Here is a 17,653-nt window from a genome sequence, read left to right as displayed (position 1 = left end):
GATTAGGACCCCATGTCTTTGGGAGTCATTTTTTAGCCTATCTCACCTCAGGGCTTCTGTGTGCCCTAATGCCACCAACCTCCTCTGGACCCCTACCACTTCCAGAATGAGTTAATCAACCTTTCTTGTTTCCCTAAATTTATTCTTCACCCCCTGTCCGTTCCCTACCACACATGGGACATGATTTTTTGATTAAGGCCCTGTTATGCCAAAATTTCTGTCCTGGAAGATGTCTGTCCCTAAGGGCAATCCCAGAATCAAAGCCACTCATAATACAACGCTATTTAGTAAAATATAAACTTACCTATATAAATATCTATGCAAGGCCCCACATAAAATATGCCCTAGAGCAGCATCTCTCAACTTTTTCATCATTACTCCCCTCATGGAGTCTTTTTAGACAATTTTTCCTAACATTCCCACCATGAAACTCGAATACCATTGATACACTGTGCATGCGTCTATATATACCTTTAGAAGAACAGGCAGGCAGTGAGGTATACGTAAAGACCTGGGTGAAATTAGAGGTAAATGTTGAAGGATTTTAGAAAGCAGATGACAGAACCAGGCAAAAGGAACACATGTGAAGCGTCTGGGGTAAGGTGTGCAATTTACTTCAAAGTACATCCAAAAAATAAGATGAGGGAAAAAAAGATATGAGTAATGAGTGGATAGAGAGACAGATGGGTAAATGTGTGATAAAGCAAATTTAGTACAACATAAGTTGTAGAATCTAGGTGATGGGGAGGAGTGTTCACTTCATAATTAATTCAACTTTTCCATATGTTTGAAATTTTTCATAATAAAATATTGAGATGAACAAGTTATGGGTGCTCAAAATGGTCATTCTTATATGTCCTAATATTTTATGACACCCAATTTGCCTAGGATACAAGATGTGCAAAGGGAAGTAGAAAACAGGGCTGGAATGTGAGTCTGGTGCCACAATGGGTGGGGACTTCTATGTCCTAAGGGAGACTACCTGGCTCAGTGAACAGCATAGTAACAGGGTAAAGAATGTCCAAATCAGGCTGGGCACAGTGGCTCACACCTGTAATCCCAACACTTTTAGAGGCCGAGGCGGGTGGATCACCTGAGGTCCGAAATTCAAGACCAACCTGGCCAATATGGCGAAACCCCATCTCTACTAAAAATACAAAAATTAGCCAGGCATGGTGGCAGGCACCTGTAATCCCAGCTACTCAGGAGGCTGAGGCAGGAGAATCACTTGAACCCTGAAGGCAGAGGTTGCAGTGAGCCGAGATTGCGACACTGCCCTGCAGCCTGGGCAACAAGAGCAAAACTCCATCTCAAAAATACAAACAAACAAACAAACAAAGAAAAAGAATGTCTAGGCATGTGCAGTGGCTCATGCCTGTAATCCCAGCACCTTGGGAGGCTGAGGTGGGTGGATCACCTGAGGTCAGGAGTTCAAGACTAGCCTGGCCAACATGGTGAAACTCCGTCTCTACCAAAAATACATAAATTAGCCAGGCATGGTGGCACGCATCTGTAATCCCAGCTACTTGGGAGGCTGAGACAGGAGAATCGCTTGAACCTAGGAGGCAGAGGTTGCAATGAGCCGATATCACGCCACTGCATTCCAGCCTGGATGACTGAGCAAGACTCCGTCTCAAAAAAAAAAAAAAATGTCCAAATCCCCACACCGGTACTTGATTACAAGTTACTCGACTGCTCTGATCCAGCTAAAAAAGTTACTTAATCTCTTTGCTCTATGATTTCCCAACTATAATAAAGGGATAATGACAGTACCTGTCTGATAGGGATTCTTTGAGTATTTAAAGAGTTTCTATATATAAATCACAAGGCTGAGTACGGTGGCGCAAGTCTGTAATCTCAGCACTTCAGGAGGCCGAGGTGAGCAGATTACTTGAGGTCAGGAGTTCAAGACCAGCCTGGCCAACATGGTAAAACCCCATCTCTACTAAAAATACAAAAATTAGCCGGGCGTGATGGTGCACACCTGTAATCCCAGCTATTCAGGAAGCTGAGGCAGGAGAATCACTTGAGCCCAGGAGGCGGAGGTTGCAGTGAGCTGAGATCGCACCACTGCACTCCAGCCTGGGCAACAGAGCAAAACTCTGTCTCAAAAAAAAAAAAAAAAAAAAGACAGCATATGTACAAAACACTTAGAACCATGCCTGGCACAAAGCACAGTGTAGGTGGTGGTTGTTATTACACAAGGGGGAGTACCTGATGAGTTTTGAACTCAGGTGGTAGCAACATGCTTGGAGAGATGCTTTAACTTGACAGCTACTGACTCCCAGATGAAGAAGTATAAGTTTGGAGGTTAGGACACAGATTAGTAGGCTCAAGCATTCAAGAAACAACAGGATAAGGTAGAACAGGAGCCATAAAGATGAAAAGGAGGGATGGATTCCAGACACCCGAGGACGTAGCTTCAACAATCAGCCCCTGACTGTGGGAGTGGAGGAACGTGATCAACTCCAAGGATCCAGTCTGGTGCCTGGCAAACCCCGGTTCCATTCACAGAGAGGCAAAGTCAAAAGGAGAGGTGTGTTTGGGACGGGCATGCTCGGTTTGAGGTGACTCAATATCCAGGCAGAAACATTCATGACAAATAGGGGAAGAGCACTTGGAGGAGCTAACTTGGATGCATAGCAGACCCTGGCATATTTTGACTGCCCTGTATACGCTACTCTTCCTTTGGTAGTAGCAACCTCCGTTTTAGAACCCTGAATCCAGTCCATGCATGGAGAGGGGTCTTTAATCAAGGGTCCTGCCCTCACCTACCAAGGGATAGGCCCATGGCCCAAGCAAGCCACACTGAGATGCTCCTACTCTGAATGTGAATCATGACCAGAGTGGCCAATGGCCGAAAACATTTCTGCAGACTGTGCCGTCCAGAGAAGAGAACGGAGCAGTTCCTGCTGCTGCTGAGATACCCTTAGAGCTGCCTGATTCTTGACAGTTCCAAGTTGGTCCTTCAGCCTTCCCTGTCATCCAGCGTGAGGCTCCTTGGCCTTCTCCTAAGTCCCCTTTCTTGTCTGAGTCAGCTCAAGTCGGTTGCTGTTGCTTGCAACCCAAGAATTCACAATGACACTCAACAGCATCGGGAGAGGCTGTGGACAGGATCACCCAGGGAAGGGCATGGAGAAAGAAAATCCTGAAAGAGGCTGGAGTGAGGGGCAGCAGGGGATCATTCTCAAAGCACAGACAATGAGGTCAAACGCGCTGGCTCTGCTCTGTTAGCTGAATGACACTCAGCCTCTCTCTCTGAGCCTCATTCTACATCTAACACATCAATTTCATGGAGCTACCATTAAAATCACAGGGGATGACCTGCACGGTGGCTCATACCTGTAATCCCAGCACTTTGGGAGGCCAAGGTGGGAGGATTGCTTGAATCCAGGAGTTTGAAACCAGCCTGGACAACATAGTGAGACCTCGTCTTTACAAAACTAAAAAATTAACCAGGTGTGGTGGTGCATCCCCACAGTCACAGCTACTTAGGCGGGAGGCTGAGGCAGGAGGATCATCGGAGCCCAGGAGGTCAAGACGGCAGTGAGCTATGATCACTCTACTGCACTCCAGCCTGGGCAACAGAGTGAGGCCCTGTCTCAAGAAATAAATAAATAAAAATAAAAACAATCTCAAGAGATGACATATATTGTGTATCTTCCCTGCACATAGTCAGTGCTTAATACATGTCAGCTTCCCGATCCTCTCCCCAGCCTCATCCCCTACTTAATTCTGCAAGAGCGGCATTTTCTGGAAAGCGAACTGATAAAAACATTGTGTTAGGGTTTCTAAAAGGGTAATAAAAATGTGCCCTCTTTGCAGGATGAAAACATTTGAGGATCAGTAAATTAACAGAAAAGAAAGCGGCCCTTATGGTTTTTATTCCCGTTTCAAATAAATCTAGCTACATGGCTTTGCTATGTCTTGAAAACAGAAATAACCTCAAAGAGAAAAAAAAAATCAGAGTTTCACAGAGGACAGAGGCTTTCCTTCTAGGAAAGGGAAAATGAAGTTTCACGCCGGATAATCCCAACAGCTCTGTTCTCTACCTTCAAGCGTACACAGCCGGGCCTCTGCAGGCAGCCCAATTTTCTGAGAGCAAATTTCAGGAGAGGCTTTAACCCAGAGAGATCTTTTCTGGTTTCAATCAGGTCAAACTAAGGGCGGCGTAAGCTCCTCTCTCTAGCCAATAGCCAATAGCTGGTCTTGCCTAGCTGGTCTACTCCTAACACGCCTGGCCCCTTAAGGAACAGGAAGTAGCTGGAGAGATCAAGGCCAGGGAGCCAGGGGCGGAGGGGTCTGGAATCAGGCTGGGCCCTGTCAGCCACATAGGAGTCTGATTTTTGTTCTACGTGCTATTGGAAGCCAGTGGGGGAATTTAAGCAGAAGAGGGACAAGCTCTTACTTCCTTTCTATCTGGTGGTAGTGTGGAGTATATTGCAATAGGACATATTCGAAACTGGAAAACCAATTATGGTTGCTTTTACTTGTGTTTTGAAGTTGTTAAAAAGAATTATTGGCCGGGCGCGGTGGCTCACGCCTGTAATCTCCGCACTTTGGGAGGCCGAGGCAGGCGGATCACGAGGTCAGGAGTTCGAGACCAGCTTGGCCAACATAGCAAAACCCTGTCTCTACTGAAAATACAAAAATTAGCCAGGCATGGTGGCGCACGCCTGTAGTTCCAGCTACTCAGGAGGCTGAGGCAGGAGAATCGCTTGAACCCGGGAGGCAGAGATTGTGGTAAGCTGAGATCGTGCCACTACACTCCAACCTGGGCAACAGAGCGAGACTCCATCTCAAAAAAAAAAAAAAAGAATTATTGCCAGGCCTTCTTGACTTAAATAAACACAATATTATCTTAAAGAAAGGTCTAGGGGTGGTGCACCACAATGAGGAACAAAGGTTCTAGAGCAGTGGCTCTCAACTGGGTTGGGGGAATGGTGATTTTGTCACCATCCCCATTCCCATCCCAGGGGACATTTGGCAATCTCTGAAGACATTTTTGGCTATCACAAATAGTCAAATGCCTAGTCTAGATGCCTACTAGACTGGCATCTAGGAGGTAGAGGTGCTACTAATGCTACCAGGAACAGGACAGCCATCCTCAGAAAAGAATCAACTGACTACAAACATCCAACAGTGTCGAAGTTAAGGAAGCCTGTTACAGAGTTGAGTTTACTGGATTTGGGTCCTAGCTGGATTGAGGTCCTAGCTCTCTCACTTAATAACTGCGTGACTTGGGGCAAGTTACTTAACCTCTCTGTGATCTTCTCCACCCTTAAGCCCAATGCTTTTTCCTGCTACCAAGAGATAGAAAAGGAAAATGGAAAGGCTATCTATCCCACCTACCTTAGAAGTAGGAAGACCTGCCTGGTACAGCCAGGGAGTGGGGAGGGAAAAAAACAGGATAAGAGGGCCTTCCTAAGCAGCCAGCAGGAAGAGGTACCACCTATCTCTAAGTCTCCTCTCTCCGCCATAGGAAATTGAGAAAGCACAAGGAATGCTTTAGGGAAAGGAATCTGACACACTGGCTTTGAAATAGACAGAGCCAGGTTCAATTTTATCTCCACCAAGTAGAAGTTGAGTGGCCTTGAGCAACTTAACCTAAATTTCCATTAACTGTAGAATATGAGTTATCCTTGTAATAGTAAAGCATGATTACTAATTTAGTCAATCACTTCAAGAGTTTATTGTCTACTCCGTGTCAGGTAGGGAAAGAAATTGTGCAAAGCATCAAGTTAGATCCCTGGCCCATAACAAACATTCAATAAACAGTATCTTTTTAACAAATAAATCCTTCTGATTTCAAAATGTGTTCACTATAAACTTGTGGAATCTACAGTATAGTAGACATATGTTTATCTGCTCAGCATTCCTTTCTTTGGGGAAGCAAACTGTTCCATTTCTATAAAAGCTCTCCTTGGCCCACGTTCACCCCCACAGGCATGCAACCCAGCTGCACCCAATTAGAATATTCCATTCTTCTGGCTACATGCCCAGGAATGGACATGTGAACCAAGCTGAGACAATCGGACTCTTCCCTGGGCTTTTTCTGGAATCCCAAGCTCTAAAGACTACACGAGCATTGCAGAAGGCCATCTTGTTACCATCTGGGCAGAGTCAGTCTGAAAATGGATTCAGAGACAAGGGATAGAGACATAGTCAAAGACCTGGTGATGTCATCTGAGTCCCTGGATCCAGCCCTACCTGAAGCTGGTCTGACCCCTGGACTCGCAAGTTATAAAAGTCAATAAATGCCCTTTTGTTGAGTGAGACTAAGTTAAATTTCTGTCACTTACAACTAAAAGGCATCAGAATAAGATAAACAGGAAATCATGGCACCCCTAATCTCAAAACCCAGAGAAAACACCATGACCTTTGAATGTGTGGTCCTCCCAGGTTTTACTGGGGTGATTGTTTGCTTTGTTTCATTTGTATGTTTTGGGAATGACTGGGGTGATTATTTTTAAAATAAGAAAATAGGTTTTCAAACCAGACCCCTTGGGCTTGAATCCTGACTCTGTCCTTTACTTAGCTGTGTGGCTTTAAGAAGGTTACCCAATCTCTCTGATACATGAAACATATATAGTTATGTTCTCCTTTTCTTAAAGTTGTAAGTTGACATTTTAAGAGAGAAAAAAAAAAAGAAAGGTAACAGCTGGAAAACATAAAGGAAACAGACAAACTTCAGGAAAATAAGACTAAGCTTCCTGAGCTGTTCATTCTTTATTACGCTAGAATGACGGGCTCCAAGCAAACACTGAAGGGATGGGAAGGTGATGGTTGAAAGATCTAAGCACTTTCCAAGGGTTTTTTTATTTGATTAATGAAAAGGATGAGAATAACGTGTCCAGATTTAAAACAAAACCAAAAAACTGGTAAAACAGTTCTCATGGCTGCATCTGGATCAGCCATGTGATACATCAAAAGGTATGTGTTATTGATTAATTATCAAAGCTCATGAAACTTTTCTTCTATTACAGCAGATTATTCGTGGATGTTGTTAAAATAACTTTGCTCACTCATTGATGTGGAATTATCAAAGTTCATGAAACTTTTCTTCTATTACAGCAGATTATTCACAGATGTTTTTGAAATAACTTTGCTCACTCATTGATATGGTTCGGCTGTGTGTCCCCACCCAAATCTCATCTCAAATTGTAATCCCCATAATCCCCACATGTGGAGGGAGGGCCTGGTGGGAGGTGACTGGATCACCGGGGGCAGTTTCCCTCATGCTGTTCTTGCGATTGTGAGTGAGTTCTCATGAGATCTGATGGTTTTATAAGGGCTCTTCCCCCTCACTCTCTCTCTTTCCTGCCACCTTGTGAAGGAGGTACTTACTTCTCCTTCCACCATGACTGTAAGTTTCCTGAGGCCTCCCCAGCCATGTGGAACTGTGAGTCAATTAAACCTCTTTCCTTTATAAATTACCCAGTCTCAGGTATGTCTCTTTTTTTTTTCTTTTTTTTTTTTTTTTTTGAGACCGAGTCTCACTATGTCACCCAGGCTGGAGTGCAGTGGCGTGACCTCAGCTCACTCCACCTCCCACATTCAAAGGATTCTCCTGCCTCAGCCTCCCGAGTAGCTGAGATTACAGGAGCGCGCCACCACACCGGCTAATTTTTGTATTATTAATAGAGATGGGGTTTTGCCATGTTGGCCAGGCTGGTCTTGAACTCCTGACCTCAAGTGATCTGCCTGCCTCGGCCTTCCAAAGTGCTGGGATTACAGTCATGAGCCACCACACCCGGCCTCAGGTATTTCTTTATAGCAGTGTGAGAATAGATGAATACTTTCATAATATAATAACTTCATTCACTTTTACTTTCTTAAGTGGGAAACAGAGGACTAGCATTAGAGCATAAGCCATCATTGAGCAAAGTCCATAAAGACTGCGCCTGAGGTATCAATCAGCTGTTCTTATGACAAATCATTGTAGTGCTTTCCTCCTCTGAAAGGTTTGGGGTTTCATCAAAACCTGGGGATGCTAAATGCACATGTGTAAAAATCATCCACCCTGTGTCGTGAGAGGAAAAGTTAACAGTTAGTGCTCTGTAGAATACATAACTGAGAAAGCAACGGTAGAGTTCAAATGGTACCATCTGCAAATAATAAGGGACGGTACTCATGGCCTTGGATGACCACACTAATGTACGGAATACAAACCAAAGAAAAGACTTTTCATATTTTGATCCAAAATGAAACTCTATTCATTATATCACTGGGACAAAGAGAATGAGAAATACTGGAATGGAAGGAAATGCCTTGTGTAAAACAAACACAGCTAAGAGAAGGGTGCAGGGAATGGACTGTGGATATAGTAACCAGACTATATAGGAATCTAAGAATCTCAATTTCAAGATTCAGTTTTGAGGAGCTGAGTCAATATTTAGAGGAAAAAAAGAAAACCCAGTACATTGTGTTGTTTTGAGAGTGACCGACCTTCTCCAACACCGGCCCTCGGGATGAACCCTCCAGGTCCTCGTGTACACGATCCAGCAACCAGAGCAGGAATTCCAGGGCGTCATGCTGGGAATTGCCTTGGAACTGAGAGCCATACTTGGAAACTGCATTCTGAAAGGAAAAAAAGGAAATCCAGAGGTGAATTTGGCCCCTTATACAACCAAACGAAGGCTCTGTGAGCACCAGGTCTACCAAGTGGTCATTATTCAGCCCTGACCTGGGATGACAGCATGCAAACCACTGGGGTGGAAATGTTCTTTCATGCCAAAGCCCGCCCTTTTGGGGCAATGTCCCCAAACAGTATGAGGGTCTCTGTATATAGGAGAAGATATTTTCTTTCCAGAGGCCTGCTAATGTATGTTCTATCCTTTGAAAACCCAGAGGGTGGTCTCTGTTGAGTATTTTGATACTGTTGACCATCTGACCCACCGAAGCTCTCTCCCTGTGACTGCTGGGGTATGATGCTCCACTAGTCTTCCCTCCATTGGTCTATTCTCATGCTGTCTCTCTCTGTTCACCTAGATGGTGAACAGCCTTCTCGCCCTACTTGCTCTCCCTTGCTGATTTCATTCATTCCCATAACTTCAACTCTTTCTTCTATCAGAATACTGACATTTGCAGTGAAGTTGATTTCCTTAAGTACCATGCATGTAGCTCCCCTACTGTCTCTTTCTAACATGTATGAAATTTAAGGATACAAACTTGTTTCTGTGGTTAGGTCATCAAATGGTTGAACCAGCCCTTCACTACTTTGATAAATACGTATTGAGTGCCAACCACATGCCAGGCACTATTCTAGGGACCGGGGATACAACAGTGAACAAAACGGATGAAGACTCACTGCCCTCGTGGTGTTTGCATTCCTGGTCCCCCTTGCGCTGTCCTTCTATTAAATTGTGTAGCAACTTTGTCATTTTCTGCATAAATGCACACTCCAGCTTTTTAAAAGTTTATTGCAAAGAGTAATATATGCACATACTAAAAAACAATAATGCAATAAAAAAGGATGATAATGAACTCTTCCTTCTACCTGGCCTTCATCCCATGGTACCCCTTCTCAGGGGACAGCCACTTTTAGCACTTCCTTCAGCATCTTTCCAGGGACTTTTGCTATACATGTGTGAGCATGTGGGCATCTGGATGTAAGCAGCAAATCACTTGTCTATGTGTTCACACATGCACATGCACACAGCACACGATGGCTGTGGTTCTCTCTTAGACTGCAGAGCCAAGCCTCCAGTCTCATCCCACACAGGTCTATTCTCTGCTCACGCCTGCCAAAGGGACTGGTCTTAGCCAGGCTGAGGACCAGGACAATCCTTAACACTGCCAATCAAATCAGGCGGTCTGGGATTTTTTTTTTTCCCCCTTTAATTTTCCCTTGAGATTTAAAGGAGTCTTTAGAGGCCAGGTGCAGTGGCTCATGCCTGTAATCTCAACAATATGGGGGGCTGAGGCAGGTGGATCACTTTAAGTCAGGAATTTGACACCAGCCTGGCCAATATAGTGAAACCCTGTCTATACTACAAATACAAAAGTTAGCTGGGCGTGGTGGTGCATGTCTGAAATCCCAGCTACTTGGGAGACTGAGGCAGGAGAATTGCTTGAACTTGGGAGGTAGAGGTTGCAGTGAGGAGAGATTGCACCACTGCACTCCAGCCTGGGTGACACAGTGAGACTCTTGTCTCAAAAAACTAAAAATAAAAATAAAGGAGACTTTAAGATGAGACAAAGCAAAAATGCAAGATTTAATTAACTGAAATGCTGGTTTTGAGTCTTTTTTTTTTTTTTTTTAAAGACAGTGTTTCACTCTTGTTGCCCAGGCTAGAGTACAATGGTGCGATCTCAGCTCACTGCAACCTCCACCTTCGGGTTCAAGTGATTCTCCTGCCTCAGCCTCCCAAGTAGCCGGGATTACAGGTGCCTGCCACCACACCCAGCTAATGTTTGTATTTTTAGTACAGATGAGGTTTCCCCATGTTGTCCAGGCTGATCTCGAACTCCTGACCTCAGGTGATCTGCCCGCCTCAGCCTCCCCAAGTGTGGCTCTGAGTCTTTATGCCAATCACATTAGTTTGGACTCTTCCCCCAGGCTTCTCTGCATGTTGATTCCCAAGTAGGGCTACCAGATTTAGCAAATAAAAATACAAGATGCCCAGTTAGATTTGAATTTCACATAAACAATGAATACATTTTTAGTAGAAATATGTCCCGTGCAATATTTGGGACGTATTTACACTAAAAAGTTATTCATTTTTTATCTGCAATTAAAAGTCAGCTGGGCGTAGTATATTTTTCATCTGGCAGCTCTACCCTCAAACAACCCTCAAACCTATCTTCTTGTACCAACACATTCTCTTTGGGGTGAGCAGCTGGTCCTTCCAACTCAAAATCTCTAAAACCAGCTCATCCTTTTAATGTAGGTGTCGTCTTTCAGGTTCTCCTTCATATCGGTCAGCTGTCAAGCAGTCTGGATGCTGGCTCTCAAATGTCTCCACCCTTCCCCTATAGAAGAGTCTCATTCCAACTGTTGAGTTCCACCTGTAGCTGACCCAGACAACAATATGTACCTAAGGAGGGGCCCAGCCCCTAGGTTCTCCCCTTGCCAACCCACTGACTTCATGGTAGACCAGACCAATTTTCCTACAGCTCAGCTGAATAGTGTCATGCTCTGACTCTAAATCCTTCCTTACTCTCCTGCTCACCACCAAATAGTCCAAGCACCTTCTCTGTTTCAGCCCCAAGCCGTATCATTCCATGTTTCAAAGCTCCAGGTAAGTAATCCACCTAGCTGCCCCAAACATGCTTTCCTACTTCTACAGTCTAGACCTTTCCTTTTCTTTTTTTCCTTTCTTTTTTTTTTTTTTTTTTTTTTTTTTTTTTTTTTTTGAGACGGAGTCTCACTGTGTCTCCCAGGCTGGAGTGCAGTGGCGCGATCTCGGCTCACTGCAAGCTCCGCCCCCCGGGTTCACGCCATTCTCCCGCCTCAGCCTCCCAAGAAGCTGGGACTACAGGCGCCCGCTACCGCGCCCGGCTAGTTTTTTGTATTTTTAGTAGAGACGGGGTTTCACCATGTTAGCCAGGATAGTCTCGATCTCCTGACCTTGTGATCCACCCGCCTCGGCCTCCCAAAGTGCTGGGATTACAGGCTTGAGCCACCGCGCCCGGCCTTTTTTTCCTTTCTTTTTCTGAAATGGAGTTTTGCTCTTGTTGCCTGGCTAGAATGCAATGGCACGACCTCGGCTCACTGCTACCTCTGTCTCCCAGGTTCAAGCGATTCTCCTGCCTCAGCCTCCCAAGTAGCTGGGATTACAGGGGCCTGCCATCACACCTGGCTAATTTTTGTATTTTTAGTAAAGACGGGGTTTCACCACGTTGGCCAGGCTGGTCTCGAACTCCCGATCTCAGGTGATCCACCCACCTCGGCCTCCCAAAGTGCTGAGATTACAGGAGTGAGCCACCGCACCTGGCTTAGACCTTTGCTTTTGTTCTTCCTTCCATGTGAAATCCATTCCTCTCCAGTTAATCATGATGATCCTTTAAGCCTGACACTCTTCATCTTAGCCTGGCTATAGTACCTGACAACCTTTTCAGAAAGGAGGTGACAACTTCAAGAAGCCAAAACAAGATAGGGCCTTAAACATGTCCCTCTCCATAAACAGCAATTCCACTTTGGGGGATTTTGCCTTAGGAAATGGGAGATACAAGAAGAGATGTCTTCACACATCAAAGTTATCTGGGTGAAAACTTATGACACAGTCAGATGGCCTTAAAATTTATGACTGATGAAATACAAGTGATAAAGAAAATAATAATCTGGTCATAAGAAGAAAAAAATGCAAAAATACATGTTGGAGATTGTTTTATGTATATATTTATAGATAGAAAAATAAAAGACCAGAAACTACATGGCAAAATAGTAGCAAATGGTTATCATAGAATAATGGGATCATGAGCAATTTTTTTATTTTCATTTGTAAATGACAAAGTTTTTTAACAGTGAACATTGTTCTTTATTTGTCTTTTTCCAATTATAAAGTATTTGGCAGGTATTTCTCAGAATTATTTTTAATAACCTCCTGATGACTAGAGAAGTCATTCCCCTAGAAAGTCTATGGAAACAGGCTAGGGGTTGTGGCTCACGCCTGTAATCCCAACATTTTGGGGAGCCAAGGTGGGTGGATCACAAGGTCAGGAGATCAAGACCATCCAGGCTACTAAGGTGAAACCCGATCTCCACTAAAAATACAAAAAATTAGCTGGGTGTGGTGGTGGGTGCCTGTAGTTCCAGCTACTCGGCAGGCTGAGGCAGGAGAATCACTTCAACCCAGGAGGTGGAGGCTGTAGTAAGCCGAGATCGTGCCCCTGCACTCCAGCTTGGGCAACAGAGCGAGACTCTATCTCAAAAAAAAAAAAAAGTCAGTCTATGGAAACATAACTAGAACTGCACAAAGCAGTTCCCAAGAAGTTAATTAGCTTGGGAAGAATGAACTGCAATATTTGGTTACTTATCTCACATCTTTTTTTTTTTTTTTTTTTTTTCGCTGAGGTCTTCTATGTTGACCAGGCTGGTCTTGAACTCCTGGCCTCAAGCAGTCCTCCCATCTCGGCCTCCCAAAGTGCTAGGATTACAGGCATGAGCCACCGTGCCCAGCCCTATATTTGGTTATTTCTCTCCTTCAACATGGCATAACTCCATCTGTGTGTATGTTTTCTTTCCCAAACATTGACAATTTTTAACATTTCTTATTAAAATTAGTCCTAGTTATTTCATATTTCTGGTTGTTTTATGAATAAAAATCTAATTTTATATGTTCCAAATGGTTATTCCTTTGATTTTCTACCTTCCATCTGATGTAACTAATGACACTAATAAAGTTAAAATAAGGATTTCTAGAATGTTTTAGCAATTTTCTTTCCATTTAATTTTTTTTTTTTTTTTTTTTTTTTTTTTTTTTTTTTTTTTAGGCGGAGTCTCGCTCTGTCGCCCAGGCTGGAGTGCAGTGGCGCCATCTCGGCTCACTGCAAGCTCCGCCTCCCGGGTTCACGCCATTTCCCCTGCCTCACCCTCCCGAGTAGCTGGGACTACAGGCGCCCGCCACCTCGCCCGGCTAATTTTTTTGTGTTTTTAGTAGAGATGGGGTTTCACCGTGTTAGCCAGGATGGTCTCGATCTCCTGACCTCGTGATCCGCCCACCTCGGCCTCCCAAAGTGCTGGGATTACAAGCGTGAGCCACCACGTCCGGCCCCGTTTAATATTTTTTACTCCCTTTCCATTTTATGTCTGTTTTGTGCAGAACTTCCAAAACATAAGAGTGGTGAGGAAGGCATCCTTGTTGTTAAAAAGCCATGTCTCCATTATATCACTGTTGACCTAAAATGGATGCTTAAGCACATAAGATAATATAAATTCCAGATGGCTAAAATGTTTCATATAACCATAGAAAAGCTGGTACATATAATCAAATATTTATCATAAGGTATGATATAAATAAATCTAAATCTTCCAATATTGGGGTAGGGGGAAGAAGGAGACAGTTTTGAGAAAATATTTGTAGCAAATATGCCAAGAGCTAAGGAACTTACAGAAACATAAAAACATTGAGACCAAAGCAGAATAGAGAGATGCATAAGAACATTGAGCAGATGGGCCGGGTAAAGTGGCTCACTGGTCAGGAGTTCAAGACCAGCCTGGCCAACATGGTGAAACCCCGTCTCTACTAAAAATACAAAAATTAGTCAGGCATGGTGGCTACGCGCCTGTAGTCCCAGCTACTCAGAAGGCTGAGGCAGAAGAATTGCTTGAACTTGGGAGGCAGAGGTTGCAATGAGCTAAGATTGCACCACTGCTGCACTCCAGCCTGGGTGACAGAGCGAGACTCTGTCTCAAAAAAAAAAAGGAACATTGAACAGATGATTGATTCCAAGAGCAGACTCGCAACTAGTAAGGAAACATGGAAAAATCTTCCACCTCGCTCCTAATCAAAGAAATAAAAATAAAAAACTATTTTTAGAAGTTTAGAAGATAATGCTATTTCTTAGGATGCAAAGGCACAAGAGCACTGTAATGAACTTTGGTGACTCGAGGGGAAGGGTAGGAGGTGGGTGAAGGCTAAAAGACTGCACACTGGGTCCAGTGTCCATTGCTTGGGTGATGGGTGCACCAAAATCTCTCAAATCACCACTAAAGAACTTATCCATGTAACCAAATACTGCCTGTTCCCCAAAAACCTATTAAAAATTTTTAAAATATGCTATTTCTTTTTGTTCAATAAATTAATAATAAGGGATGAAGATTTATTATACAGCCTGGTGATTATAGTTAATAATAATATATTATATACTTGAAAATTGCCACAGGAATAGATCGTAAATGTTCTCACCACAAAAACGTAAGTATGTTGGCCGGACGCGGTGGCTCACACCTGTAATCCCAGCACTTTGGAAGGCTGAGGCAGGCAGATCACTTGGGGTCAAGAGTTTGAGACCAGCCTGGCCAACATGGCGAAACCCTGTGTCTACTAAAATACAAAAAATAGCCGGGCATGGTGGTGCACGTCTGTAATTCCACCTACTTGGGAGGCTGAGGCAGGAGAATCACCTGAACCCAGAAAGTAGAGGTTGCAGTGAGCCGAGATAGTGCCCCTGCCTGGGCGACAGAGCAAAACTCCATCTCGACAACAACGACGACTCAATATTTAAAATTGAGATGGTGACTACACAGGTTCACACATTTGTTAAAACTTCCTAAATTTTATGCTTATACTGGGTGCATTTCACCATATGTAGTTTAGACCTCAATAAAGTTGATTTAAAAAGTAAAAATAGATAATAAAACAGTCATACTTTTGCTTGGACTATGTAACTCCATTTGTAGGAATTAAGCTTATGGGAACAATCACAGCTAAGGACAGTGATTTAAATACAAGAAACTTCAATACAGTGTAATACTGGAAAATGGAAACTCCATTTCCATTTTATGTCTTACTGTTTTGTCCAGAACTTCCAAAACATAAGAGTGATGAAGAAGGCATCCTTGTTTTAAAAAGTCTCCAGTATATCACCGTAGATCTAAAATTGATGTGTAAGCACATAAGCTAATATAAATTCCAGGTGGCTAAAATTTTTAATATAACCATAGATCTCCATACAGAATTGGTTCATTTCATAATATATTAATTGTTAAAGACTCAATTATTAATGATTGTTGTGTATTATTAAGACTAGGAAAATGTAACAGTGCTTAAATGAGAAAAGCAGGATATAAAACTAAAATTTTCAATTGTTTATACTTTGAAACATATCAGTATATTTACAATGGTTATCTCTAGGGGTTAAAATTACAGATGTCTTTTTTTTTTACATTTTAACTTTTTTTTTTTTTACAATGTGCAACATTTAATTACATCATTAGAAAAGCACAGAAAATCAAATATTGCATGTTCTCACTTATAAATGGGAGCTAAATCTTGCGCACACATGGACATAAGGAAGGGAGCAATAGACCCTGGGGATTCCAAAAGGAAGGAGGGAGGGAGAGAGGCAGGGGGACAATGGCTGAAAAACTTCCTATTGGGCAACGTGTTCACTATCTGGGTGACAGGGTCAAGAGAAGCTCAAACCTCAGCATCACACAATATACCCTTGTAACAAACCTGCACACGTACCCACTGAATGTAAAATAAAAATGTAAAATTTTAAAAAAGAAAAAAAAGAAAAGAATTCTAGATAATACCACGGACAGGACTTTTCTTTCTGTTCTTCAGAGGGAGTCTCACTCTGTCACCCAGGCTGGAGTACAGTGGGCACAATCTTGGCTCACTGCAACCTCGGCCTCCCAGGTTCAAGCAATTTGCCTGTCTCAGCCTCCTGAGTAGCTGGGACTACAGGCACACGCCACCATGCCCGGCTAATTTTTGTATTTTTAGTAGAGACGGGGTTTCACCATATTGGTCAGGAGGCTGAGGTAGGAGGATCACTTGAGCCCAGGAGTTGAAAACTGTAGTGAGCTATGATGGCACCACTATACTCCAGCCTGGATGACAGAGAGAGACAGAGAGAGAGAGAGAGAGGAGGGAGGGAAGGAAGGAAGGGAGAGAGGGTGGGCGGGAAAAAAATAGAAAGGGAGAGAGAGAAAGAAAAAGAAAGAGGAAGGAAGGAAGGGAGAGAGAAAGAGAAAGAGAAAGGAAAGGAAAGGAAAAGACAAGACAAGACTCCTTTAACACAACCTGACGTGGTGTGTCTGCAACTAATTCTCCAGCCTTTCCTCCCCAGCCAAGTGGGCTTTTATTCATTTATTGAACAGAAAGTCTCGGCCCCACCTCCTTCCCTGGTTGGCATTTCAGTTCCCAGGTCCTGGAATGCACTCTCCCATCTTCCCAAGCCCTTCATTGACACCCAATCCTTCAAAATTCAACTCAGTGGCTGGTTACCTCTCCAGGGAAGCTTTCCCTGCCCACCCCACAGGATCTCCCCCAATCAAATCACATTTTCCTGCTGTCACTATCATAGCACCTTGCATTTGTCCTTTCTAACATGTTTCTGTTCCAATCATGTTCCTGTGTGATTATTTAATTAACATCTATTTCTACCTCTAGACCATAAGCCCCTGGAGAGCAGCCCCAGAATCTGGGTTTGTACTCATCACTCATCATGCATTCCATGCATTCCCAGTCTAGTCTCTGGACATTCAATAAATATTTGTTGAATGAATGTTTCCCTATCTGTAAAATAAGAAGAGCTCACCTAGATTTCAATCCATAAGCCTGGATTCTGGGACCCTCCACTCCTCCCTCCAAAGCCGACTACCCAAAAATCCCAGGAAATTCCAGATTGTATCTTCCTCATTAACATATTACAAACTTGATTATCCTTCAATTCCCTGAGGCTTACTGGGAGCTCCCAGACCCTGGGGATTTGACAGCAGGATAGAGATAGGAAATCCTGGTGAGTCACTGAGGGCGACTACTCATTTCGGAGTTTTGTTTTTTTTTTTTTTTTGAGACAGAATCTCGCTCTGTCGCCCAGGCTGGAGTGCAGTGGCGCAATCTCGGCTCACTGCAAGCTCCGCCTCCCTGGTTCACGCCATTCTCCTGCCTCAGCCTCCCAAGTAGCTGGGACTACAGGCGCCCACCACCACGCCCGGCTATATATATATATATATATATATATATATATATATATA

The 17,653-nt window shown here is 43.6% G+C and overlaps 1 protein-coding gene across 2 annotated transcripts in view; it reads right to left on the bottom strand.

The window, feature by feature from the left end:
* USP43 (ubiquitin specific peptidase 43) overlaps nt 1-17,653 on the bottom strand; it is an 86,233-nt gene that overhangs the window by 66,196 nt on the left and 2,384 nt on the right. For both annotated transcript variants that reach the window (XM_025362343.1, XM_025362344.1), the window contains exon 2: nt 8,449-8,580. In XM_025362343.1, the coding sequence (XP_025218128.1) occupies nt 8,449-8,580 (132 nt within the window). The remainder of the gene's footprint in view (nt 1-8,448; nt 8,581-17,653) is intronic.

The sequence above is a fragment of the Theropithecus gelada genome, chromosome 16 (assembly GCF_003255815.1).
Source record: "Theropithecus gelada isolate Dixy chromosome 16, Tgel_1.0, whole genome shotgun sequence".
NCBI lineage: Eukaryota > Metazoa > Chordata > Mammalia > Primates > Cercopithecidae > Theropithecus > Theropithecus gelada.
The sequence above is the reverse complement of the archived record's forward strand: the minus strand, read 5'-3'. Positions and strand labels throughout refer to the sequence as shown.